Source organism: Bombina bombina, chromosome 2, assembly GCF_027579735.1.
Source record: "Bombina bombina isolate aBomBom1 chromosome 2, aBomBom1.pri, whole genome shotgun sequence".
Lineage (NCBI taxonomy): Eukaryota > Metazoa > Chordata > Amphibia > Anura > Bombinatoridae > Bombina > Bombina bombina.
Genome location: NC_069500.1, coordinates 425918493 through 425942134, shown reverse-complemented (window position 1 = coordinate 425942134; position 23642 = coordinate 425918493). Strand labels below are relative to the sequence as shown.

Genomic DNA, 23642 nt, shown 5'->3' with positions numbered 1-23642 from the left:
TGTCTATAACTAGAAAGGCCCCCATCTGAAAAAGGTGTCCAACACAGTGCCTGCCGTTTTTCTAAACGTTCCCCAAGATTATAATACCAATAATTAGTTAGAATATGCATAATATGCCTAGTAAAGCAATTGTTTTAGCCCAGAAAAATGTCTACCAGTTTTTAAGCCCTTTTTGAAGCCCTTTATTCTTTTATGTTTAACTAAGAAAATGGCTTACCGGTCCCCATGAGGGGAAATGACAGCCTTCCAGCATTACATGGTCTTGTTAGAAATATGGCTAGTCATACCTTAAGCAGAAAAGACTGCTAACTGTTTCCCCCAACTGAAGTTACTTCATCTCAACAGTCCTGTGTGGAAACAGCAATCGATTTTAGTTACTGTCTGCTAAAATCATCTTCCTCTTACAAACAGAAATCTTCATCCTTTTCTGTTTCAGAGTAAATAGTACATACCAGCACTATTTTAAAATAAACACTTGATAGAAGAATAAAACTACATTTAAACACCAAAAAACTCTTAACCATCTCCGTGGAGATGTTGCCTGTGCAACGGCAAAGAGAATGACTGGGGTGGGCGGAGCCTAGGAGGGATCATGTGACCAGCTTTGCTGGGACTCTTTGCCATTTCCTGTTGGGGAAGAGAATATCCCACAAGTAAGGATGACGCCGTGGACCGGACACACCAATGTTGGAGAAATCTCTTATGTTATCAGGAACACTCTGAACATTAGATGTTGATGGAACTGCAACAGGTAATGGTATTTTACTAAAGGAAATATTTTCTGCATTAACAAGTTTGTCATGACATTTAATACAAACAACAGCTGGAGGAACAGCTACCAAAAGTTTACAGCAGATACACTTAGCTTTGGTAGTTCCAGCACCAGGCAGCGATTTTCCTTAAGTATCTTCTGACTCAGATGCAACATGAGACATCTTGCAATATGTAAGAGAAAAAACAACATATAAAGCAAAATTGATCAAATTCCTTAAATGACAGTTTCAGGAATGGGAAAAAATGCCAAAGAACAAGCTTCTAGCAACCAGAAGCAATGAAAAATGAGACTTAAATAATGTGGAGACAAAAGCGACGCCCATATTTTTTTAGGGCCAAATAAGACGCCCACATTATTTGGCGCCTAAATGCTTTTGGAACTAAAAAATGACGCCACATCCGGAACGCCGACATTTTTGGCGCAAAAGAACGTCAAAAAATGACGCAACTTCCAGCGACACGTATGACGCCGGAAACAGAAAAGATTTTTTGCGCCAAAAAAGTCTGCGCCAAGAATGACGCAATAAAATGAAGCATTTTCAGCCCCCGCGAGCCTAACAGCCCACAGGGAAAAAGTCAAATTTTTTAAGGTAAGAAAAAATGATTGATTCAAATGCATTATCCCAAATATGAAACTGACTGTCTGAAAAACATAATTTATGCTTACCTGATAAATTCCTTTCTTCTGTAGTGTGATCAGTCCACGGGTCATCATTACTTCTGGGATATTACTCCTCCCCAACAGGAAGTGCAAGAGGATTCACCCAGCAGAGCTGCATATAGCTCCTCCCCTCTACGTCACTCCCAGTCATTCGACCAAGGACCAACGAGAAAGGAAAAGCCAAGGGTGAAGTGGTGACTGGAGTATAAATTAAAAAATATTTACCTGCCTTAAAAACAGGGCGGGCCCGTGGACTGATCACACTACAGAAGAAAGGAATTTATCAGGTAAGCATAAATTATGTTTTCTTCTGTAAGTGTGATCAGTCCACGGGTCATCATTACTTCTGGGATACCAATACCAAAGCAAAAGTACACGGATGACGGGAGGGATAGGCAGGCTCTTTATACAGAAGGAACCACTGCCTGAAGAACCTTTCTCCCAAAAATAGCCTCAGATGAAGCAAAAGTGTCAAATTTGTAAAATTTGGAAAAAGTATGAAGCGAAGACCAAGTTGCAGCCTTGCAAATCTGTTCAACAGAGGCCTCATTCTTGAAGGCCCAAGTGGAAGCCACAGCTCTAGTAGAATGAGCTGTAATTCTTTCAGGAGGCTGCTGTCCAGCAGTCTCATAAGCTAAACGAATTATGCTACGAAGCCAAAAAGAAAGAGAGGTAGCGGAAGCTTTTTGACCTCTCCTCTGCCCAGAGTAAATGACAAACAGAGAAGACGTTTGTCGAAATTCCTTAGTTGCCTGTAAGTAAAATTTTAGAGCACGGACTACATCCAGGTTGTGCAGTAGACGTTCCTTCTTTGAAGAAGGATTTGGGCATAAAGAAGGAACAACAATCTCTTGATTGATATTCCTGTTAGTAACTACCTTAGGTAAGAACCCAGGTTTAGTACGCAGAACTACCTTATCCGAATGAAAAATCAAATAAGGAGAATCACAATGTAAGGCTGATAATTCAGAGACTCTTCGAGCCGAGGAAATAGCCATTAAAAATAGAACTTTCCAAGATAACAACTTTATATCAATGGAATGAAGGGGTTCAAACGGAACGCCCTGTAAAACATTAAGAACAAGGTTTAAACTCCATGGTGGAGCAACAGTTTTAAACACAGGCTTAATCCTGGCCAAAGCCTGACAAAAAGCCTGGACGTCAGGAACTTCTGACAGACGTTTGTGTAACAGAATGGACAGAGCTGAGATCTGCCCCTTTAATGAACTAGCAGATAAACCCTTTTCTAAACCTTCTTGTAGAAAAGACAATATCCTAGGAATCCTAACCTTACTCCAAGAGTAACCTTTGGATTCACACCAATATAGGTATTTACGCCATATCTTATGGTAAATCTTTCTGGTAACAGGTTTCCTAGCCTGTATTAAGGTATCAATAACTGACTCAGAAAACCCACGTCTTGATAAAATCAAGCGTTCAATTTCCAAGCAGTCAGCTTCAGAGAAGTTAGATTTTGATGTTTGAAGGGACCCTGTATCAGAAGGTCCTGTTTCAGAGGTAGAGACCAAGGTGGACAGGATGACATGTCCACCAGGTCTGCATACCAAGTCCTGCGTGGCCACGCAGGTGCTATTAGAATCACTGATGCTCTCTCTTGTTTGATTCTGGCAATCAATCGAGGAAGCAACGGGAAGGGTGGAAACACGTAAGCCATCCTGAAGTCCCAAGGTGCTGTCAGAGCATCTATCAGGACTGCTCCTGGATCCCTGGATCTGGACCCGTAACGAGGAAGCTTGGCGTTCTGTCGAGACGCCATGAGATCTATCTCTGGTTTGCCCCAACGTCGAAGTATTTGGGCAAAGACCTCCGGATGAAGTTCCCACTCCCCCGGATGAAAAGTCTGACGACTTAAGAAATCCGCCTCCCAGTTCTCCACTCCCGGGATGTGGATTGCTGACAGATGGCAAGAGTGAGACTCTGCCCAGCGAATTATCTTTGATACTTCCATCATAGCTAGGGAGCTTCTTGTCCCTCCCTGATGGTTGATGTAAGCTACAGTCGTGATGTTGTCCGACTGAAACCTGATGAACCCCCGAGTTGTCAACTGGGGCCAAGCCAGGAGGGCATTGAGAACTGCTCTCAATTCCAGAATGTTTATTGGCAGGAGACTCTCCTCCTGACTCCATTGTCCCTGAGCCTTCAGAGAATTCCAGACGGCACCCCAACCTAGAAGGCTGGCGTCTGTTGTTACAATTGTCCAGTCTGGTCTGCTGAATGGCATCCCCCTGGACAGATGTGACCGAGAAAGCCACCATAGAAGAGAATTTCTGGTCTCTTGATCCAGATTCAGAGAAGGGGATAAGTCTGAGTAATCCCCATTCCACTGACTTAGCATGCACAGTTGCAGTGGTCTGAGGTGTAAGCGTGCAAAGGGTACTATGTCCATTGCCGCTACCATTAAGCCGATTACCTCCATGCATTGAGCCACTGACGGGGGTTGAATGGAATGAAGGGTGCGGCAAGCACTTTGAAGTCTTGTTAGCCTGTCCTCTGTCAGGTAAATCTTCATTTCTACAGAATCTATAAGAGTCCCCAGGAAGGGAACTCTTGTGAGTGGAACGAGTGAACTTTTCTTTTCGTTCACCTTCCATCCATGTGACCTTAGAAATGCCAGCACTAACTCTGTATGAGACTTGGCAGTTTGAAAGCTTGAAGCTTGTATCAGAATGTCGTCTAGGTATGGAGCTACCGAGATTCCCCGCGGTCTTAGTACCGCCAGAAGAGCACCCAGAACCTTTGTGAAGATTCTTGGAGCTGTAGCCAATCCGAATGGAAGAGCCACAAACTGGTAATGCCTGTCTAGGAAGGCAAACCTTAGGTACCGATAATGATCTTTGTGAATCGGTATGTGAAGGTAAGCATCTTTTAAATCTACAGTGGTCATGTACTGACCCTCTTGGATCATAGGTAAAATTGTCCGAATAGTCTCCATCTTGAACGATGGAACTCTTAGGAATTTGTTTAGGATCTTTAAGTCCAGGATTGGTCTGAAAGTTCCCTCTTTTTTGGGAACCACAAACAGATTTGAGTAAAACCCCTGTCCCTGTTCCGATCGTGGAACTGGATGGATTACTCCCATTAACAAGAGCTCTTGTACGCAGCGTAGAAACGCCTCTTTCTTTGTCTGGATTGTTGACAATCTTGACAGATGAAATCTCTCTCTTGGAGGAGAGTATTTGAAGTCCAGAAGGTATCCCTGAGATATTATCTCTAGCGCCCAGGGATCCTGAACATCTCTTGCCCAAGCCTGGGCGAAGAGAGAAAGTCTGCCCCCCACTAGATCCGATCCCGGATCGGGGGCCCTCAATTCATGCTGTTTTAGGGGCAGCAGCAGGTTTCCTAGTCTGCTTGCCCTTGTTCCAGGACTGGTTAGGTTTCCAGCCTTGTCTGTAGCGAGCAACAGCTCCTTCCTGTTTTGGTGCAGAGGAAGTTGATGCTGCTCCTGCTTTGAAATTACGAAAGGAACGAAAATTAGACTGTCTAGTCTTGGCTTTGGCTTTGTCCTGAGGCAGGGCATGGCCTTTACCTCCTGTAATGTCAGCGATAATCTCTTTCAACCCGGGCCCGAATAAGGTCTGCCCTTTGAAAGGTATATTAAGCAATTTAGACTTAGAAGTAACATCAGCTGACCAGGATTTTAGCCACAGCGCCCTGCGTGCCTGAATGGCGAATCCTGAATTCTTCGCCGTAAGTTTAGTAAGATGTACTACGGCCTCCGAAATGAATGAATTAGCTAGTTTAAGGACTCTAAGCCTGTCCGTAATGTCGTCCAGAGTAGCTGAACCAATGTTCTCTTCCAGAGACTCAATCCAGAATGCCGCTGCAGCCGTGATCGGCGCAATGCATGCAAGGGGTTGCAATATAAAACCTTGTTGAACAAACATTTTCTTAAGGTAACCCTCTAACTTTTTATCCATTGGATCTGAAAAAGCACAGCTATCCTCCACCGGGATAGTGGTACGCTTAGCTAAGGTAGAAACTGCTCCCTCCACCTTAGGGACCGTTTGCCATAAGTCCCTTGTGGTGGCGTCTATTGGAAACATTTTTCTAAATATCGGAGGGGGTGAGAACGGCACACCGGGTCTATCCCACTCCTTAGTAACAATTTCAGTAAGTCTCTTAGGTATAGGAAAAACCTCAGTACTCGTCGGTACCGCAAAATATTTATCCAACCTACACATTTTCTCTGGTATTGCAACTGTGTTACAATCATTCAGAGCCGCTAACACCTCCCCTAGTAATACACGGAGGTTTTCCAGTTTAAATTTAAAATTTGAAATATCTGAATCCAGTCTGTTTGGATCAGAACCGTCACCCACAGAATGAAGTTCTCCGTCCTCATGTTCTGCCACCTGTGACGCAGTGTCTGACATGGCCCTAATATTATCAGCGCACTCTGTTCTCACCCCAGAGTGATCACGCTTACCTCTTAGTTCTGGTAATTTAGCCAAAACCTCAGTCATAACAGTAGCCATATCCTGTAATGTGATTTGTAATGGCCGCCCAGATGTACTCGGCGCTACAATATCACGCACCTCCCTCTGAGCGGGAGATGTAGGTACTGACACGTGAGGCGAGTTAGTCGGCATAACTCTCCCCTCGTTGTTTGGTGAAATTTGTTCAATTTGTACAGATTGACTTTTATTTAAAGTAGCATCAATACAGTTAGTACATACATTTCTATTGGGCTCCACTTTGGCATTGCAACAAATGACACAGGTATCATCCTCTGAATCAGACATGTTTAACACACTAGCAAATAAACTTGTAACTTGGAAATACAATTCAATTAGAATAATATTAAAACGTACTGTGCCTTTAAGAAGCACAGAAGATCTATGACAGTTGAAAATTAATAAATTGAAACAGTTATAGCCTCAATCCTTGTAAATAACACAACTTTAGCAAAGGTTTAATCCCATTAGCAAAGATAACAAATTCTGAAAGCAGGAAACAAATTACAGAATAAACGTTTTTTATCTCAGTCAAACTATAATTCTCACAGCTCTGCTGAGAGAAATTACCTCCCTCAAAATAAGTTTTGAAGACCCCTAAGCTCTGTAGAGATGAACCGGATCATGCAGGGAATACAATGAGTTGCTGACTGAAATATTTGATGCCTAGTAAAAGCGCCAAAAAATCGGCCCCTCCCCCTCACACACAGCAGTGAGGGAGAACAGAAACTGTCAGAAAACAGATTAAGCAACTGCCAAGTGGAAAAATAGTGCCCAAACATTTATTCACTCAGTACCTCAGTAAATGAAAACGATTTTACATTCCAGCAAAAACGTTAAACATAATCTCTAGTTATTAAACAGCTTTATGTATTTCTTACAGTGTAATTCTAGTGAAGTACCATTCCCCAGAATACTGAAGTGTAAAGTATACATACATGACATTATATCGGTATGGCAGGATTTTCTCATCAATTCCATTGTCAGAAAATAAAAACTGCTACATACCTCTATGCAGATTCATCTGCCCGCTGTCCCCTGATCTGAAGTTTACCTCTCCTCAGATGGCCGAGAAACAGCAATATGATCTTAACTACTCCGGCTAAAATCATAACAAAAACTCTGGTAGATTCTTCTTCAAACTCTGCCAGAGAGATAATAACACACTCCGGTGCTATTTTAAAATAACAAACTTTTGATTGAAGATATAAAACTAAGTATAATCACCATAGTCCTCTCACACATCCTATCTAGTCGTTGGGTGCAAGAGAATGACTGGGAGTGACGTAGAGGGGAGGAGCTATATGCAGCTCTGCTGGGTGAATCCTCTTGCACTTCCTGTTGGGGAGGAGTAATATCCCAGAAGTAATGATGACCCGTGGACTGATCACACTTAACAGAAGAAATAAGGAATGTTGAACATCCTGAGTCAAGGCAAATAAATGTTTGAATACATATATTTAGAACTTTATAAAAAAGCGCCCAACCATAGCTTAGAGTGTCACAGAAAATAAGACTTACTTACCCCAGGACACTCGTCTACATGTTGTAGAAAGCCAAACCAGTACTGAAACGAAAATCAGCAGAGGTAATGGTATATATATAAGAGTATATCGTCGATCTGAAAAGGGAGGTAAGAGATGAATCTCTACGACCGATAACAGAGAACCTATGAAATAGACCCTGTAGAAGGAGATCATTGAATTCAAATAGGCAATACTCTCCTCACATCCCTCTGACATTCACTGCACGCTGAGAGGAAAACCGGGCTCCAACCTGTTGCGGAGCGCATATCAACGTAAAATCTAGCACAAACTTACTTCACCACCTCCATAGGAGGCAAAGTTTGTAAAACTGATTTGTGGGTGTGGTGAGGGGTGTATTTATAGGCATTTTGAGGTTTGGGAAACTTTGCCCCTCCTGGAAGGAATGTATATCCCATACGTCACTAGCTCATGGACTCTTGCTAATTACATGAAAGAAATATATATATTTCTTTCATGTAAGTGGCAAGAGTCCATGAGCTAGTGACGTATGGGATATACATTCCTACCAGGAGGGAGCAAAGTTTCCCAAACCTCAAATGCCTATAAATACACCCCTCCCCTCACTCATATCTCAGTTTTACAAACTTTGCCTCCTTAGAAGGTGGTGAAGCATGATGTGCTTGATTTCTTCTGTGAAAGGCGATTCTAAGCATTTTGAAGCCCAGTTCCTCTCTAAGTACAGTGTGTGTCTGAGGGATGTGAAGGGAGTATTGCCTGATGATACCAGGTTTTCGCCTATGGGAAATCTTTTCTAGGGCTCTCTGTAAATTCGGTCGCAGGGATTCATCTGCTGCCTCCCTTTACAGATCAAAATTATACTCCTCTACCATTACCTCTACTCATATGTTTCAGTACTGGTTTGGCTGTCTGCTATATGTGGATGGGTGATAAAGAAAGAAGGCGCCACCATAGTGCACAATCAGATGTGTATAACACGCCAGTTAAAAAAGTAAGACCGTACTTACAAGCTGTAAGACACTTGAGAAGTGTCACAAACGCCTTCTGGACTATTAATCGAGTCGTCCAGCTAACTCCCACTGGTAAATCTCGGAAGTCCTCTGATGTCCTCTGGAGTGTGAGGGTCGTGATGGCAGACAAAAAACCAGCACCCAGCAATGGCAATTACCACAGAGCCGGCTTGAACTTATACTATCCACTCATGGTGTAGATACAATGTATCAGATGGATAGATAGAATGAATAAATAAAAGATACTTTGTGGCAAAAGTCTTGTAAAAGCATACAGACTTTATTTGGGGTACATAAGCACAACGTTTCTCGGTCTCTCCTGACCGTTTCCTCAGGTGCAATATACATAATAATAAAAACCACGAACTTTTATTGCCGTATTCTCGGCGTCCTCTAGATTGAGCAGCGCATGCGTGTGGGTGTGACCACCAGTAGAGCTTCCATTGGTGGTTGGTTATCCAATGATAAGCACAGCATTCGTGCCTCAGTGTACGATCAAACAATAGCGTAACTAAAAAGCTACTATTGATAGTAAACAACCTTAATAAGGCCGTACTCCGATCAAACATCAGAGCATTTCAAAAAGGTTATCTATGTATATCTTGAAATATATTATATCAAGAATATGAATATACTAGTTCTGTAAATATATGTATATATCGGGTAAGTTAAATAAATGTTTAGCCATATTAGTGGTAACACCCGCATCGCTCCTCCAAATCTAAAACTAAACAGATGGAACAAAAAAAGTCTCTATATCAAAACACATGTAGTATAAATAAAACAGTATAAAAACTCATAATATAGAGCTATAAATTAGAACCTCATATAAAAAAACTATAAAATGCAGTGTTTTGTTCGTATTCTTAAAATAATTACATAGTGTCGGACTGAATGAAAATATGTAAATATAAATATAGCTCATCCACAAAACATATATAGATCTGCACATACACACAAAGGGTAATTGTATAAGTATAAACCCAGCTAATATATCCGTACATGCATATATGTATATGCACACTTCACATACCTCTTAAACATAAAAGAATTGATAATACACATTGCATCAACAGTGAAAATACAATATGCCCGTCATATAATAATACTATAATGCAACTGTGTGTTTAACTATTAATGTAGTCAACGTCCTAAAGGGCCAATGGTGGGGGAGAAAATTTCATCAGATACCCTATATCGTGTGGTCTGCATATATAGAAATGTAATATAGTATAATTTAAGAAATATATATGTTAAGAAATTATATGTGATAATGTATATGTATATAAAAAATATATATAAAAAAATATATATATAAAAAAAAAAAAATTTTTGACCATGAAGTTAAAAATTAGTTAAAAGCTGCCATATCAATGTTGGCATTGAGTCCACCGGGGGACAAACTTTGGAGTTTCCATATCCAAAAAGTCTCTCTTTGTCTCAGATGCAGAAACCTATTTCTGCCCCATTTTGGTAGGATCTGTTCTATTGGAAATATAGAAAAACAATTGGATGATGTGGATTGGCACTGACTAGCATGTTTGGGGACACTATGATTTTTTATATTGTTCTCTATATTTCTTTTGTGTTCGCCCCACCTCTTTTTTATAGGCCTGGAGGTCCTCCCCACATATTGGACCCCACACACACACTCCAAGAGATATACAACAAAAGGAGAATCACACGTAAAGTGTGAATTAATATTGAATTTTTCTTTGGTGGTAAATGAAACAAATTCAGTTCTATTTGGATTTGTAAAAGCACACAGGCCACATTGTGCCCGATTGCATTTGAAAAAACCTGGTTTACCTAGTATTGTAGAGTCCCTATTCCCAAGACTACATCCCTTGGTTTTATGTTTCGACTGATGTACTTTCATGACTACTTTGCTGGGCGCCAACTTATTTTTTAGAGTGGGAGCTCTTCTGAAAGTACACACTGGTTGCTTACTTAGTGTGTTTGTAAGAAATGGATCGTTCTCCAGGATGTACCAATATTTTTGTAAAATGCCTTTAATCTTATTGTGATTATTATTGTATTGTGTAACAAATCTAACCCCAGTGTTGTTTTGATTTATAGGAGTTTTTGGATTGTCTTCTTTATTAGTTTCTTTGTTTGCCCCTGCGTATTTAATAAAAAAGTCCTCTCTGCATTTTTTTCTCGCTTTAAGAAAACTAGTCTCAATCAAACTGATAGGGAAATTCTTCTCTAGAAATCTTTCCTTTAGGAGGTTTGCCTGTATATCAAAAGTTTTCAAATCAGTGCAGTTTCTGCGCAACCTGCAGAACTGGTTGTAAGGTATATTCTTTTTCCAGGGTAAATGGTGGTTGCTTTTGAAGTTAAGATAGCTATTAGCATCCACTGATTTGAAAAAGGTTTTGGTGGAAATGTTACCTAGATTGTCCCATTCAAGTATTAAATCCAGGAAGTCAATACTCGTTTCATCTATTTTGGATGTAAAATGTAAACCCATATCATTATCATTTAGTCTTTCGACAAAATTCTGGGCTTCTAAATGGGTGCCTTCCCAGATGAACAAGAGGTCGTCAATGAAACGGCCATAGAAGACCAGACTCGCCACCGAGCTGGAAGAAAAGATGTATCTGTCCTCAAACAAGCCCATGAATAAATTGGCAAAGCTTGGGGCGAATCTGGTCCCCATGGCCGTTCCCTTGATCTGCAAGAAAAATTTCTCTTGATATACGAAGTAATTGTTCTTTAAAACAAATAATATACACTCTAAAAGGAATTCCCTTTGTTTGTCTGGCATGTAGATGTCTTTTTTCAAATAGTATTCAATGGCTTTGATACCTAGATCATGAGCTATATTTGAATACAAAGCCGAGACATCACAAGTTAGCCATAAGAGTTTCCTATTTGCCCTCTTGATTTTAGAAATCTTGTAAATAAGATCCGGGGTATCTTGAATATATGAAGTTAAGGTGACCACTGATTTTTTTAGGAATTGGTCCACATATTCAGATAAATTGCATGTGAGGTTCCCAATGCCCGAAATAATGGGCCTACCCGGGGGATCCACCAGATTTTTGTGGATCTTCGGGAGGTGATAATAATATGCCAGATTCGGAGTGGTTGGGATTAAAAAATCCCTTTCTTTTTTAGTTAGAATACCTTCTAACCAACCACGATCCACCATTTTAACTAGACTAGCCAGAAATTTATTGGTGGGATTGAAAGTGAGAACCTTATAATATTGTTGATCATACAAAATCCTATCCGCTTCTCTAATATAATCTACACGGTTTTGTATAATTATGCCTCCGCCCTTATCAGCTTCTCTAATTATTATGTTATTATTTGAAGCTAGTTTAGATAGAGCTTTGATTTCATAAACATTCAAATTGGAATCTTTGGTTTTACCACCTGGTAATTTTCCAAAGTCTTCCAATACTAATTTCTGAAATAATTCGATGTTTAAACCTGCATTGGGTGGATTAAAATTTGATTTAGGGGCTAGATTTGAATGTATACAATCTTCAAAGAGATCAGCACAGAGAGTGTCTGGATCAAAATATATAATATCCATAGAAGGACGTTCACTCATATCATTTGTCAGAATTGGTTTGTGGCCTGAATCTTTCAATTTCTTCTCACAGAAATAACGCTGTAGAGACAATTTGCGAACAAATTTGTTCAGGTCCACAAATAAATCAAACAAATTGTGTTGGTTTGATGGGCAAAACGATAAACCCCTATTTAAGACACAGATTTCTTCATTAGAGAGAACGTGGTCGGATAGATTGTATATATTTTTACTCATGCATTTAAGTTTCTCTTTTTTGGAAGCCTTACCTCTCCCTCTGCTGCCACGTTGGCGTATGATCTTTTTCTTGGGGTAGTAGTGACCAGTTTTTCCCCCTCTTGGACCCTCTCTAGTTGTTTTAATCTGATTGGTGCATGTCTGAGATGTGGTGGGGTGTACATTTGTTTTTGGTTGTACTGAAAAACCTGAGATTTATTGCTCTGTCTATTTTCATCTCTTTGATAGCTATTGTTGTAATCCATTTCATTTGATTGAACTCTAGGATTACCCCCATGGTTCCTGTATTGGAAACCAGGGGTTCTGTAATCTATCCCTTCCTCCCTATTGTATTGTTGGGTGTTGTGTTGATATTGATTGTATCTATATGTATGTGGACTGTTATTAAAGTTCTCTCTTTCCCAATTTGAAGTAGAAGGTTGTCTATTTTCCCTGTAGTTAGATTTAAACGGAGTATTATTTGAATTTCTAAAGTTCAAATTTTTCTTTTTATCCTTGGGTTTCTTGTAGTTAACTTTTACCCACGGTTTATCTTGTTGTGTATCAGTTGCCAGTGTATTACTAGCGGGTTCACTTTCTAAAGTTCCCTTCTGGTGGTCATACACTTTGCCTTCTGAATAATCTTTCTCATCTCTGGCTAGTTTTTTAATTTTGGTATGTATAATTTTCTTTTGAAATGTATCAGATCTTTCTTGTACATCTTTTGTGTGTTTAACATATTCAGTATTAGATTCATGTTTGATTAAGGTATTCTGGATTTCCTCAATTTCTAGCTCTGTTTTATTCAATAGAACTGTTCTAAAATCAATTAGTAAATCTATAAGTTTCAGTGAACAATCTGTCAGAGTCGCTTGCCATTTTTCAGTCAAATCTGCATCTTGTTGAAAGGAACATAATTTAGAAATTCTAAGACCTCTAGGGATCTGGCCTCTCTCTTTATATTTTTTGAGTGTGTCTATATCCCACCAATGTCTGTGTTCGTTTTTTTAAGGCATCCTCAAGTTTGTGGAATAATTGTACCATGGAAAGATCGTCTATGGTTGCATCTGACATATCTTGTATATTCTCATGGTTGCTAAGGGCTTCTCTGAGTTTTAACCTTTGGTCTTTATTCTGCATGGTAACTGTGTAGATGGGATGTGTACGGTACTATTATTATTAGTGAGTGTAAATGGATATCACCTCTTTAATATTGTGATTTGGGAGTGTATATGAATATCACCTCTGTAATAGTCAAACTATGTGTATTGTATAGTGTGAGTAGTGAGAGTGTGAATCAATGGTTATAAAGATCACAAGTGGTGACAAAAATTATATATATACAATCTATATATATATATAAAACAAACGGTGCAGTGATTGCAAACTATATATATGAAACACTGTTAAAAACTAACAAATAGTGCAGTATCATAGATATTAACTACCATATAACCATATGTATAATGGCCCATATGGCGGTATAACTTTAGTGTAGTCGCTAACTGATCAATACCCAAAAACAAGAAAAATACCTATATAGAAAAAAAAAAAATCAGTGCGCCAAATACCTATATATAGGAAATCTATGAACGTATAGTAAATCTATGAATATATAGTGCATCAAAGTAAAAACGCCTATACATGTAAAAACAAAAGTGACAAATGAAAAAACAATGTGGTTGTAAACCCAGTTCAATCAAACCATAGATACAAGTGTAGGGGTCGTTGTAATGGACAGTTCATTTAGTCCAATTCCAAATCCAGAAATCTGGAGCGGGTATATGTGGATGGGTGTCTTCTGGTAAGTATATATAATTTTTTTAAAACACTCTCAGCTTACCTGGGGTTCCAGTTAGTTGTAACTTGGAGTCTGTTTTTAAAAAATTTTGTAGGCTAATTAGGCCCGCGATGACGCAAAATGCTACTTTTTATTGCGTCATTTTTGGGGTGAAAATTTTTGGCGCGAAGCTTCACCTGTCGTGACGCGAGTCGCGTCATTTCTTGCATCTTTGTTCACACAATTTTTTTTGGCACAAAGTCTTACCTATTATGACGCGAGTTTCGTCAAAGCATTGTGTTAGCTTTGGCGCCAAAAGTATTTTCCTCTGCATTTGCGCCATTCTTGGCACCAAAATGTGTTATATTAAAGGGACAGTAAACCTCAAAAAAGGAAATTTATGCTTACCTGATAAATTGATTTCTTCTACGATACGACGAGTCCACGGATTCATCCTTACTTGTGGAATATTATCCTCCTGCTAACAGGAAGTGGCAAAGAGCACCAAAGCAGAGCTGTCTATATAGCTCCTCCCTTGACTCCACCCCCCAGTCATTCGACCGAAGGTATAGGAAGAAAAAGGAGAAACTAAAAAAGGTGCAGAGGTGACTGAAGGTTTGAAAAGTAAAATAAAATCTGTCTAAAAAGACAGAGCGGGCCGTGGACTCGTCGTATCATAGAAGAAATCAATTTATCAGGTAAGCATAAATTTCCTTTTCTTCTACAAGATACGACGAGTCCACAGATTCATCCTTACTTGTGGGATACAATACCAAAGCAACAGGACACGGATGAATGGGAGGGACAAGACAGATACCTAAACGGAAGGCACCACTGCTTGAAGAACCTTTCTCCCAAAAATAGCCTCAGAAGAAACAAAAGTATCAAATTTGTAAAATTTGGAAAAAGTATGAAGGGAGGACCAAGTCGCCGGTCTTACAAATCTGTTCAACAGAAGCATCGTTTTTAAAAACCCATGTGGAAGCCACAGCTCTAGTGGAATGAGCCGTAATCCTTTCAGGAGGCTGCTGTCCACCAGTCTCGTATGCCAGGCGGATGATGCTTTTCAGCCAAAAAGAGAGAGAGGTAGCCGTAGCTTTTTGACCCTATGCTTCCCAGGATAAACAACAAATAGGGAAGACGTTTGACGGAAATCCTTGGTCGCTTGTAAGCAGAATTTCAAGACACGAACCACGTCCAAGTTATGTAACAGACGTTCTTCTTAGAAGAAGGATTAGGACACAAGGAAGGAACAACAATTTCCTGATTAATATTCTTATTGGAAACAACCTTAGGAAGAAATCCAGGTTTAGTACGCAAAACCACCTTATCAGAATGAAATATAAGATAAGGCAAAGCACATTTTATGCATAGGTTCAAACGGAACCCCTTGAAGAACATTGAGAACTAAATTCAAACTCCATGGCGGAGCAATAGGTTTAAACACAGGCTTGATTCTGATTAAAGCCTGACAAAAAGCCTGAACGTCTGGGACATCTGCCAGACACTTGTGAAGTAAAATTGACAAAGCAGAAATCTGTCCCTTTAAGGAACTAGCTGATAATCCCTTCTCCAATCCTTCTTGGAGAAAGGACACAATCTTAGGAATCCTAACCTTACTCCATGAGTAGCCCTTGGATTCGCACCAATAAAGATATTTACGCCATATCTTATGGTAAAACTTTCTAGTGACAGGCTTGCGAGCTTGATTCAGAGTATCAATGACCGACTCAGAGAATCCCCGCTTAGATAAAATCAATCGTTCAATCTCCAGGCAGTCAGCTGCAGAGAAGTTAGATTTGGATGTTGGAACGGACCTTGAATGAGAATCTCCTGTCTCAATGGCAGTTTCCACAGTGGCAGGGACGACATGTCCACTAGATCTGCATACCAGGTCCTGCGTGGCCACGCAGGCGCAATTAGAATTACTGAAGCCCTCTCCTGTTTGATTCTTGCAATCACACGAGGCAGGAGAGGAAATGGTGGAAACACAAGCCAGGTTGAACGACCAAGGTACTGCTAGAGCATCTATCAGTACCGCCTGGGGATCCCTTGACCTGGACCCGTAACGTGGAAGTTTGGCATTCTGTCGAGATGCCATCAGATCCAATTCTGGTATGCCCCATTGATGAATCAAAGTTGCAAACACCTCCGGATGGAGTTCCCACTCCCCCGGATGAAAAGTCTGACGACTTAGAAAATCTGCTTCCCAGTTCTCTACTCCTGGGATATAGATCGCTGATAGATGGCAAGAGTGAGTCTCTGCCCATCGGATTATCTTTGATACCTCTATCATCGCTAGAGAACTCCTTGTTCCCCCCTGATGATTGATATATGCCACAGTCGTGATATTGTCCGACTGGAATCTTATGAATTTGGCCGAAGCCAACTGAGGCCACGCCTGAAGCGCGTTGAATATTGCTCTCAGTTCCAGAATATTGATTGGCAGTTGAGACTCCACCTGAGTCCACACACCCTGAGCCTTCAGGGAATCCCAGACTGCACCCCAGCCCAGGAGGCTGACGTCCGTCATCACTATTACCCAAGAGGGCCTGCGGAAGCACATCCCCTGGGACAGATGATCCTGTGACAACCACCACAGAAGAGAGTCTCTGGTCTCTTGATCCAGATTTATCTGAGGAGATAAATTCGCATAATCCCCATTCCACTGTCTGAGCATGCGCAGCTGCAGTGGCCTGAGATGAAAGCGAGCAAACGGGATGATGTCCATTGCCGCTACCATTAATCCAATGACTTCCATACACTGAGCCACTGATGGCCGAGGAATGGACTGAAGTGCTCGGAAAGTATTTAGATTTTTTGATTTTCTGACCTCTGTCAGAAAAATTTTCATGTGTACCGAGTCTATCAGAGTTCCCAAGAATGAAACTTTTGTTTGTGGCACTAGTGAACTCTTTTCTACATTCACTTTCCAACCGTGAGTTCTTAGAAATTACAACACGATGTCCGTGTGAGATTTGGTCAGATGATAAGTCGACGCCTGGATCCAAATATCGTCCAGATAGGGCGCCACCGCTATGCCCCGCGGCCTGAGAACCGCTAGAAGGGACCCTAGGAACTTTGTGAAGATTCTGGGAGCTGTGGCCAACCCGAAAGGAAGAGCCACAAACTGATAATGTTTGTCCTGAAAGGCAAATCTTAGAAACTGATGATGATCCTTGTGGATAGGAATGTGAAGGTATGCATCCTTCAGGTACACGGTGGTCATGTATTGACCCTCCTGGATCATTGGCAAAATTGCACGAATAGTCTCCATCTTGAACGATGGGACTCTGAGAAATTTGTTTAGACATTAGAGGTCTAAGATTGGTCTGAAGGTTCCCTCTTTTTTGGGAACCACAAATAGATTTGAGTAGAACCCCTGACCCTGTTCCAGCTTTGGAACTGGGCAAATTACACCCATTGTATAGAGGTCTTTTACACAGCGTAAGAACGCCTCTCTTTTTGTCTGGTGTACAGACAAACGTGAAAGGTGAAATCTCCCCCTTGGGAGAAAATCCTTGAATTCCAGCTGGTACCCCTGGTACATCCCTTGACCAAGCCTGAGCAAATAGAGAGAGTCTGCCCCCTACTAGATCCGGTCCCGGATCGTGGGCTGCCCCTTCATGCTGTCTTGGTAGCAGCTGCGGGCTTCTTGGCTTGTTTACCTTTATTCCAGGCCTGGTTAGGTCTCCAGACCGACTTGGATTGAGCAAAATTCCCTTCCTGCTTAGTGGAGGAAGAGGAAGCAGAGGGTACTCCTTTAAAATTTCGAAAGGAACGAAAATTATTTTGTTTACCCCTCATCTTGAGAGACTTGTCCTGAGGTAGGGCGTGACCCTTACCTCCAGTAATGTCAGAGATGATTTCCTTCAGCTCAGGCCCGAATAGGGTTTTACCCTTGAAGGGAATAGCTAAAAGCTTAGATTTAGATGATACGTCAGCAGACCACGATTTTAGCCATAACGCTCTGCATGCCAGGATGGCAAAGCCTGCATTTTTCGCCGCTAATTTTGCAATTTCAAAAGCAGCATCAGTAATAAATGAATTGGCTATTTTAAGAGCCTTTATTCTGTCTAAAATGTCCCCTAAAGGCGTCTCTACCTTCAGGGACTCATCCAGGGCGTCAAACCAAAAGGCAGCTGCAGTAGTTACTGGAACATGCAGGCTGTAGGTTGTAAGAGAAACCCCTGGTGAACAAATAGCTTCTTTAGAAGACCCTCTAATTTTTTATCCTCCACCTTAGGGACCAATTGCCAGGAGTCCCGTATGGTGTCAGATATAGGGAACATTTTCTTAAAGTTAGGAGGGGGAGAAAAACGGTATACCTGATCTGTTCCATTCCCTTTTTAACAATTTTCGAAATTCCCTTAGGAACCGGAAAAACATCTGTGTAAGTAGGGACCTCAAGATACTTGTCCATCTTACACAATTTTTTGGGGGGAATTGTGATAGGGTCACAATCATCCAGAGTCGCCAAAACCTCCCTGAGCAACAGGCGGAGGTGTTCAAGTTTGGCATTCTGTCGAGATGCCATCAGATCCAATTCTGGTGTGCCCCATTGATGAATCAAAGTTGCAAACACCTCCGGATGGAGTTCCCACTCCCCCGGATGAAAAGTCTGACGACTTAGAAAATCCGCTTCCCAGTTCTCTACTCCTGGGATATAGATCGCTGATAGATGGCAAGAGTGAGTCTCCGCCCATCGGATTATCTTTGATACCTCTATCATCGCTAGAGAACTCCTTGTTCCCCCTGATGATTGATATATGCCACAGTCGTGATATTGTCCGACTGGAATCTTATGAATTTGGCCGAAGCCAACTGAGGCCACGCCTGAAGCGCGTTGAATATTGCTCTCAGTTCCAGAATATTGATTGGCAGTTGAGACTCCACCTGAGTCCACACACCCTGAGCCTTCAGGAAATCCCACACTGCACCCTAGCCCAGGAGGCTGGCGTCCGTCGTCACTATTACCCAAGAGGGCCTGCGGAAGCACATCCCCTGGGACAGATGATCCTGTGACAACCACCACAGAAGAGAGTCTCTGGTCTCTTGATCCAGATTTATCTGAGGAGATAAATTCGCATAATCCACATTCCACTGTCTGTTCCCAAGAATGAAACTTTTGTTTGTGGCACTAGTGAACTCTTTTCTACATTCACTTTCCAACTGTGAGTTCTTAGAAATGACAACACGATGTCCGTGTGATATTTGGTCAAATGATAAGTCGACACCTGGATCCAAATATCTTCCAGATAGGGCGCCACCGCTATGCCCCGTGGCCTGAGAACCGCTAGAAGGGACCCTAGGACCTTTGTGAAGATTCTGGGAGCTGTGGCCAACCCGAAAGGAAAAGCCACAAACTGATAATGTTTGTCCTGAAAGGCAAATCTTAGAAACTGATGATGATCCTTGTGGATAGGAATGTGAAGGTATGCATCCTTCAGGTCCACGGTGGTCATGTATTGACCCTCCTGGATCATTGGCAAAATTGCACGAATAGTCTCCATCTTGAACGATGGGACTCTGAGAAATTTGTTTAGACATTAGAGGTCTAAGATTGGTCTGAAGGTTCCCTCTTTTTTGGGAACCACGAATAGATTTGAGTAGAACCCCTGACCCTGTTCCAGCTTTGGAACTGGGCAAATTACACCCATTGTATGGAGGTCTTTTACACAGCGTAAGAACGCCTCTCTTTTTGTCTGGTCTACAGACAAACGTGAAAGGTGAAATCTCCCCCTTGGGAGAAAATCCTTGCATTCCAGCTGGTACTCCTGGGTCACAATTCCCAATGCCCAGGATCCTGTACATCCCTTAACCAAGCCTGAGCAAAGAGAGAGAGTCTGTCCCCTACTAGATACGGTCCCGGATCGGGGGCTGCCCCTTCATGCTGTCTTGGTAGCAGCAGCGGGCTTCTTGGCTTGTTTACCTTTATTCCAGGCCTGGTTAGGTCTCCAGACCGACTTGGATTGAGCAATATTCCCTTCCTGCTTAGTGGAGGAAGAGGAAGCAGAGGGTACTCCTTTAAAATTTCGAAAGGAACGAAAATTATTTTGTTTACCCCTCATCTTGAGAGACTTGTCCTGAGGTAGGGCGTGACCCTTACCTCCAGTCATGTCAGAGATGATTTCCTTCAGCTCAGGCCCGAATAGGGTCTTACCCTTGAAGGGAATAGCTAAAAGCTTATATTTAGATGATACGTCAGCAGACCACGATTTTAGCCATAACGCTCTGCGCGCCAGTATGGCAAAGCCTGCATTTTTCACCGCTAATTTTGCAATTTCAAAAGCAGCATCAGTAATAAATGAATTGGCTAGTTTAAGAGCCTTTATTCTGTCTAAAATGTCCTCTAAAGGCGTCTCTACCTTCAGGGACTCCTCCAGGGCGTCAAACCAAAAGGCAGCTGCAGTAGTTACTGGAACAATGCAGGCTGTAGGTTGTAAGAGAAACCCCTGGTGAACAAATAGCTTCTTTAGAAGACCCTCTAATTTTTTATCCATAGGGTCTTTAAAAGCACAACTGTCCTCAATAGGTATAGTTGTACGCTTAGCTAGAGTAGATATAGCTCCCTCCACCTTAGGGACCAATTGCCAGGAGTCCTGTATGGTGTCAGATATAGGGAACATTTTCTTAAAGTTAGGAGGGGGAGAAAACGGTATACCTGATCTGTTCCATTCCCTTTTTAACAATTTTCGAAATTCCCTTAGGAACCGGAAAAACATCTGCGTAAGTAGGGACCTCAAGATACTTGTCCATCTTACACAATTTTTCTGGGGGAATTGTGATAGGGTCACAATCATCCAGAGTCGCCAAAACCTCCCTGAGCAACAGGCAGAGGTGTTCAAGTTTAAATTTAAAGGATGTGACATCCGAATCTGTCTGAGGTAATACATTTCCTGATTCTGAAAGTTCTTCCTCAGACAGCAATTCCCTGACCCCTAAATCAGAGCATTGAGAGGGTACATTGGAAATGGCCAATAAGGCATCAGAGGGTTCAGTATCTACATTAATACCTGGCCTACTGCGTTTACCCTGCAAAACTGGCAGTTTAGATAATACCTCTGTAAGGGTAGTTGACATAACTGCAGCCATATCTTGCAGAGTAAAAGAATTAGACGCACTAGAAGTACTTGGCGTCGCTTGAGTGGGCGTTAAAAGTTGTGACACATAGGGAGAATTAGAAGGCATATCCTGATTCTCTTCAGACTGAGAATCATCCTTAGACACACTTTCTTTATTTAAAATATGTTCTTTACAGTGTAAGGCCCTTTCAGAACAAGAAGGAAACAATGTAAGAGGGGGTTACACAATGGCTTCTAATCACATAGAACACTGACTCTCTTCAATGTCAGACATGTTGAACAGACTAATAATCAATTAAATTCTGTACCACCGATGGTTATTTAACTATATTACTTAGCATCAATTATATTGCATTGTTTTTATGAATATATATTAAATACTATCATTTTTGTGAAATAATTTTTCTGTAAACATTATTTACCTGGCTTTTTAGCGCAACATCCATATTTTATTTTATTTATACTTTCCTGAATTGCCGTCAGAGTGCTTTTCATTTTTGATGTTTGCTTGTATTTGTATAGTGTAAGAGAGTTTAAAACTTTTTCTGTGTGGACATTACCCAAGCAGCTTTGTGTAAAGTTGATGTATAATCATAAATCCCCTCAGAGTGCTGAGTCACCGCTTCAAATATATTATAGCATGCACTGCAATTCCCCCATCTTCACTATCTTTGTTGTCTCCTCCTGGAGGGTTCACTTGGGGTGAATGCCAGAGGATCGACGGGGTGCCTTCCTTGAACCCCCCAGACAGGGGCAAAAGAAATAGAGCAGATGGAGGAATTACGGCACATTAGGCTTTACCCACAGCCGCTTGGTTAATGTCCGTCTAACCCTGTAATCCTAGGATTTCTTACTTTACCCGTAACATATATATATATATATATATATATTTTTTTTTTTATATATTTTTTAATTGGAGCAGTAAACTCGCCCTATTGACTGGAATTGCTTTGACATCAATTTAAAAAAACAACAACAACTAATTGGAATTCAGGCTAGTATCAAATATAACAAAGAAACTGCTCTTACTGGCTAAGATATAGAAAACTGTATAATGATGATGGGGCTAACACTTCCATGTAGAAGGCTGTGATTCCATCAGGAGAATGTCAATTAAGCTTTCTAATCTGTGGTTTTGAGCATCTCCTTTGAGTTTTATCAGAGGAATTATTTTTAAAAAGATAGATAATGCCTTTCCTACCCATTTCCCAGCTTCACACAACCAACATTGTTATATTAATATACTTTATAACATTTAAACCTCTAAATGTCTGCCTGTTTCTAAGCCACTATAGACAGCCTCTTATCAGATACTTTTTATTAGCTTTTCACAACAAGAGACTGCTAGTTCATGAGGGCCATATAGATAACATTGTGCTCTCTCCCGTGGAGTTGTGGCTGACACTGCACTAATTGGCTAAAATGTAAGTCAATAGATAATAAATATCCGTATGATCAGGGTGCTGTCAAAAGAGGCTTAGATACAAGGTAATAACAGAGGTTAAAAGTACATTAAAGTGATGGTAAAGTTACAGTAATGTCGATACGGTATAGCATTATGTGTCTAAAATAAATATAAGTTTAATTCATCAATTTTATATATTGCAGTATTAATCAATTTCTAACCTTTATAAATCAATTTTCGGACTTGCACAAATTCAAGCCGTATTTTTTATTTTTTCCCCTCCTTGGGTCACATTTTTATATAAACTAATTGAAATGTTGGCTATTAGGCGGCCGTCACTCTACGTCATCCGCCCCTTTAGAAATAGGCGCATGCGCTATTACATTTTTCTGAAGATGGGAAACCACTCACGCTCCCGTTTAGTGCATGCGTCCTCCTAACATGTAGGAATCCCATACAACGTCCTCGGCTGATTTAATGCAGTATCGGCAAGCAGCGCATGCGCATTTTAAGTCCGATTCGTGAACGCGGTTTTCTGTGATGTTGAGAGTGGGTGGGACCGCTGAAGACGTCAGTACTTGCATAAAAAGGAAGTAGGGCTTGGGAGGAGTCGGGAGCCGTACGGTAGGGAATTTGTAATATATTTTTTGGTGCCAAATTTAGCAGTGATCTCAAAAAGAACTTAGCAACTTCATTAAATGCAATATTGAGAAATGCTAGGTTGGTTCATTATAGGATAAGTTTACCATCACTTTAATATAACAATGTTGGTTATGCAAAACTGGGGAATGGGTAACAAAGGGATTATCTATCTTTTTAAACAATAACATTTTTGGAGTAGACTGTCCCTTTAAATCCCAGACACTGCATAAATATATATGCCAGTGAATAATGCATACAAATCTGCTTCCTGCTGATTTTGGAAAAGGTTTTTTAAAAAAAATAAAATAATGATCCATTTGTGATTTCTTTCTGTAGCTGTAAGGACTGATTTACTGCTCAAAGACAATATAGCATACTTTATATCAGATGCCACTTATAGAAAAATGTCTGTCTGCTGAGATAAACTGTCTAGTAGTTCCACCTCCCTAAGAAACGTAGTGATCTCCGTATTTTATTTCCTTGCTTAATGTTATCTCCCTTTTAATGTTACTGAAACTTCTTTAGTTATAGTCCTATTGTGCTTA

At 40.9% G+C, this 23642-nt stretch overlaps 1 protein-coding gene across 1 annotated transcript in view; it reads right to left on the bottom strand.

Moving 5' to 3' along the window:
• CABIN1 (calcineurin binding protein 1) overlaps nucleotides 1-23642 on the bottom strand; it is a 1089846-nt gene that overhangs the window by 273204 nt on the left and 793000 nt on the right. Inside the window, exons 31-32 of the mRNA XM_053701973.1 lie at nucleotides 11164-11178; nucleotides 8365-8484 (exon numbers count right to left, since the gene is read on the bottom strand). Of these exons, the coding sequence (XP_053557948.1) occupies nucleotides 8365-8484; nucleotides 11164-11178 (135 nt within the window). The remainder of the gene's footprint in view (nucleotides 1-8364; nucleotides 8485-11163; nucleotides 11179-23642) is intronic.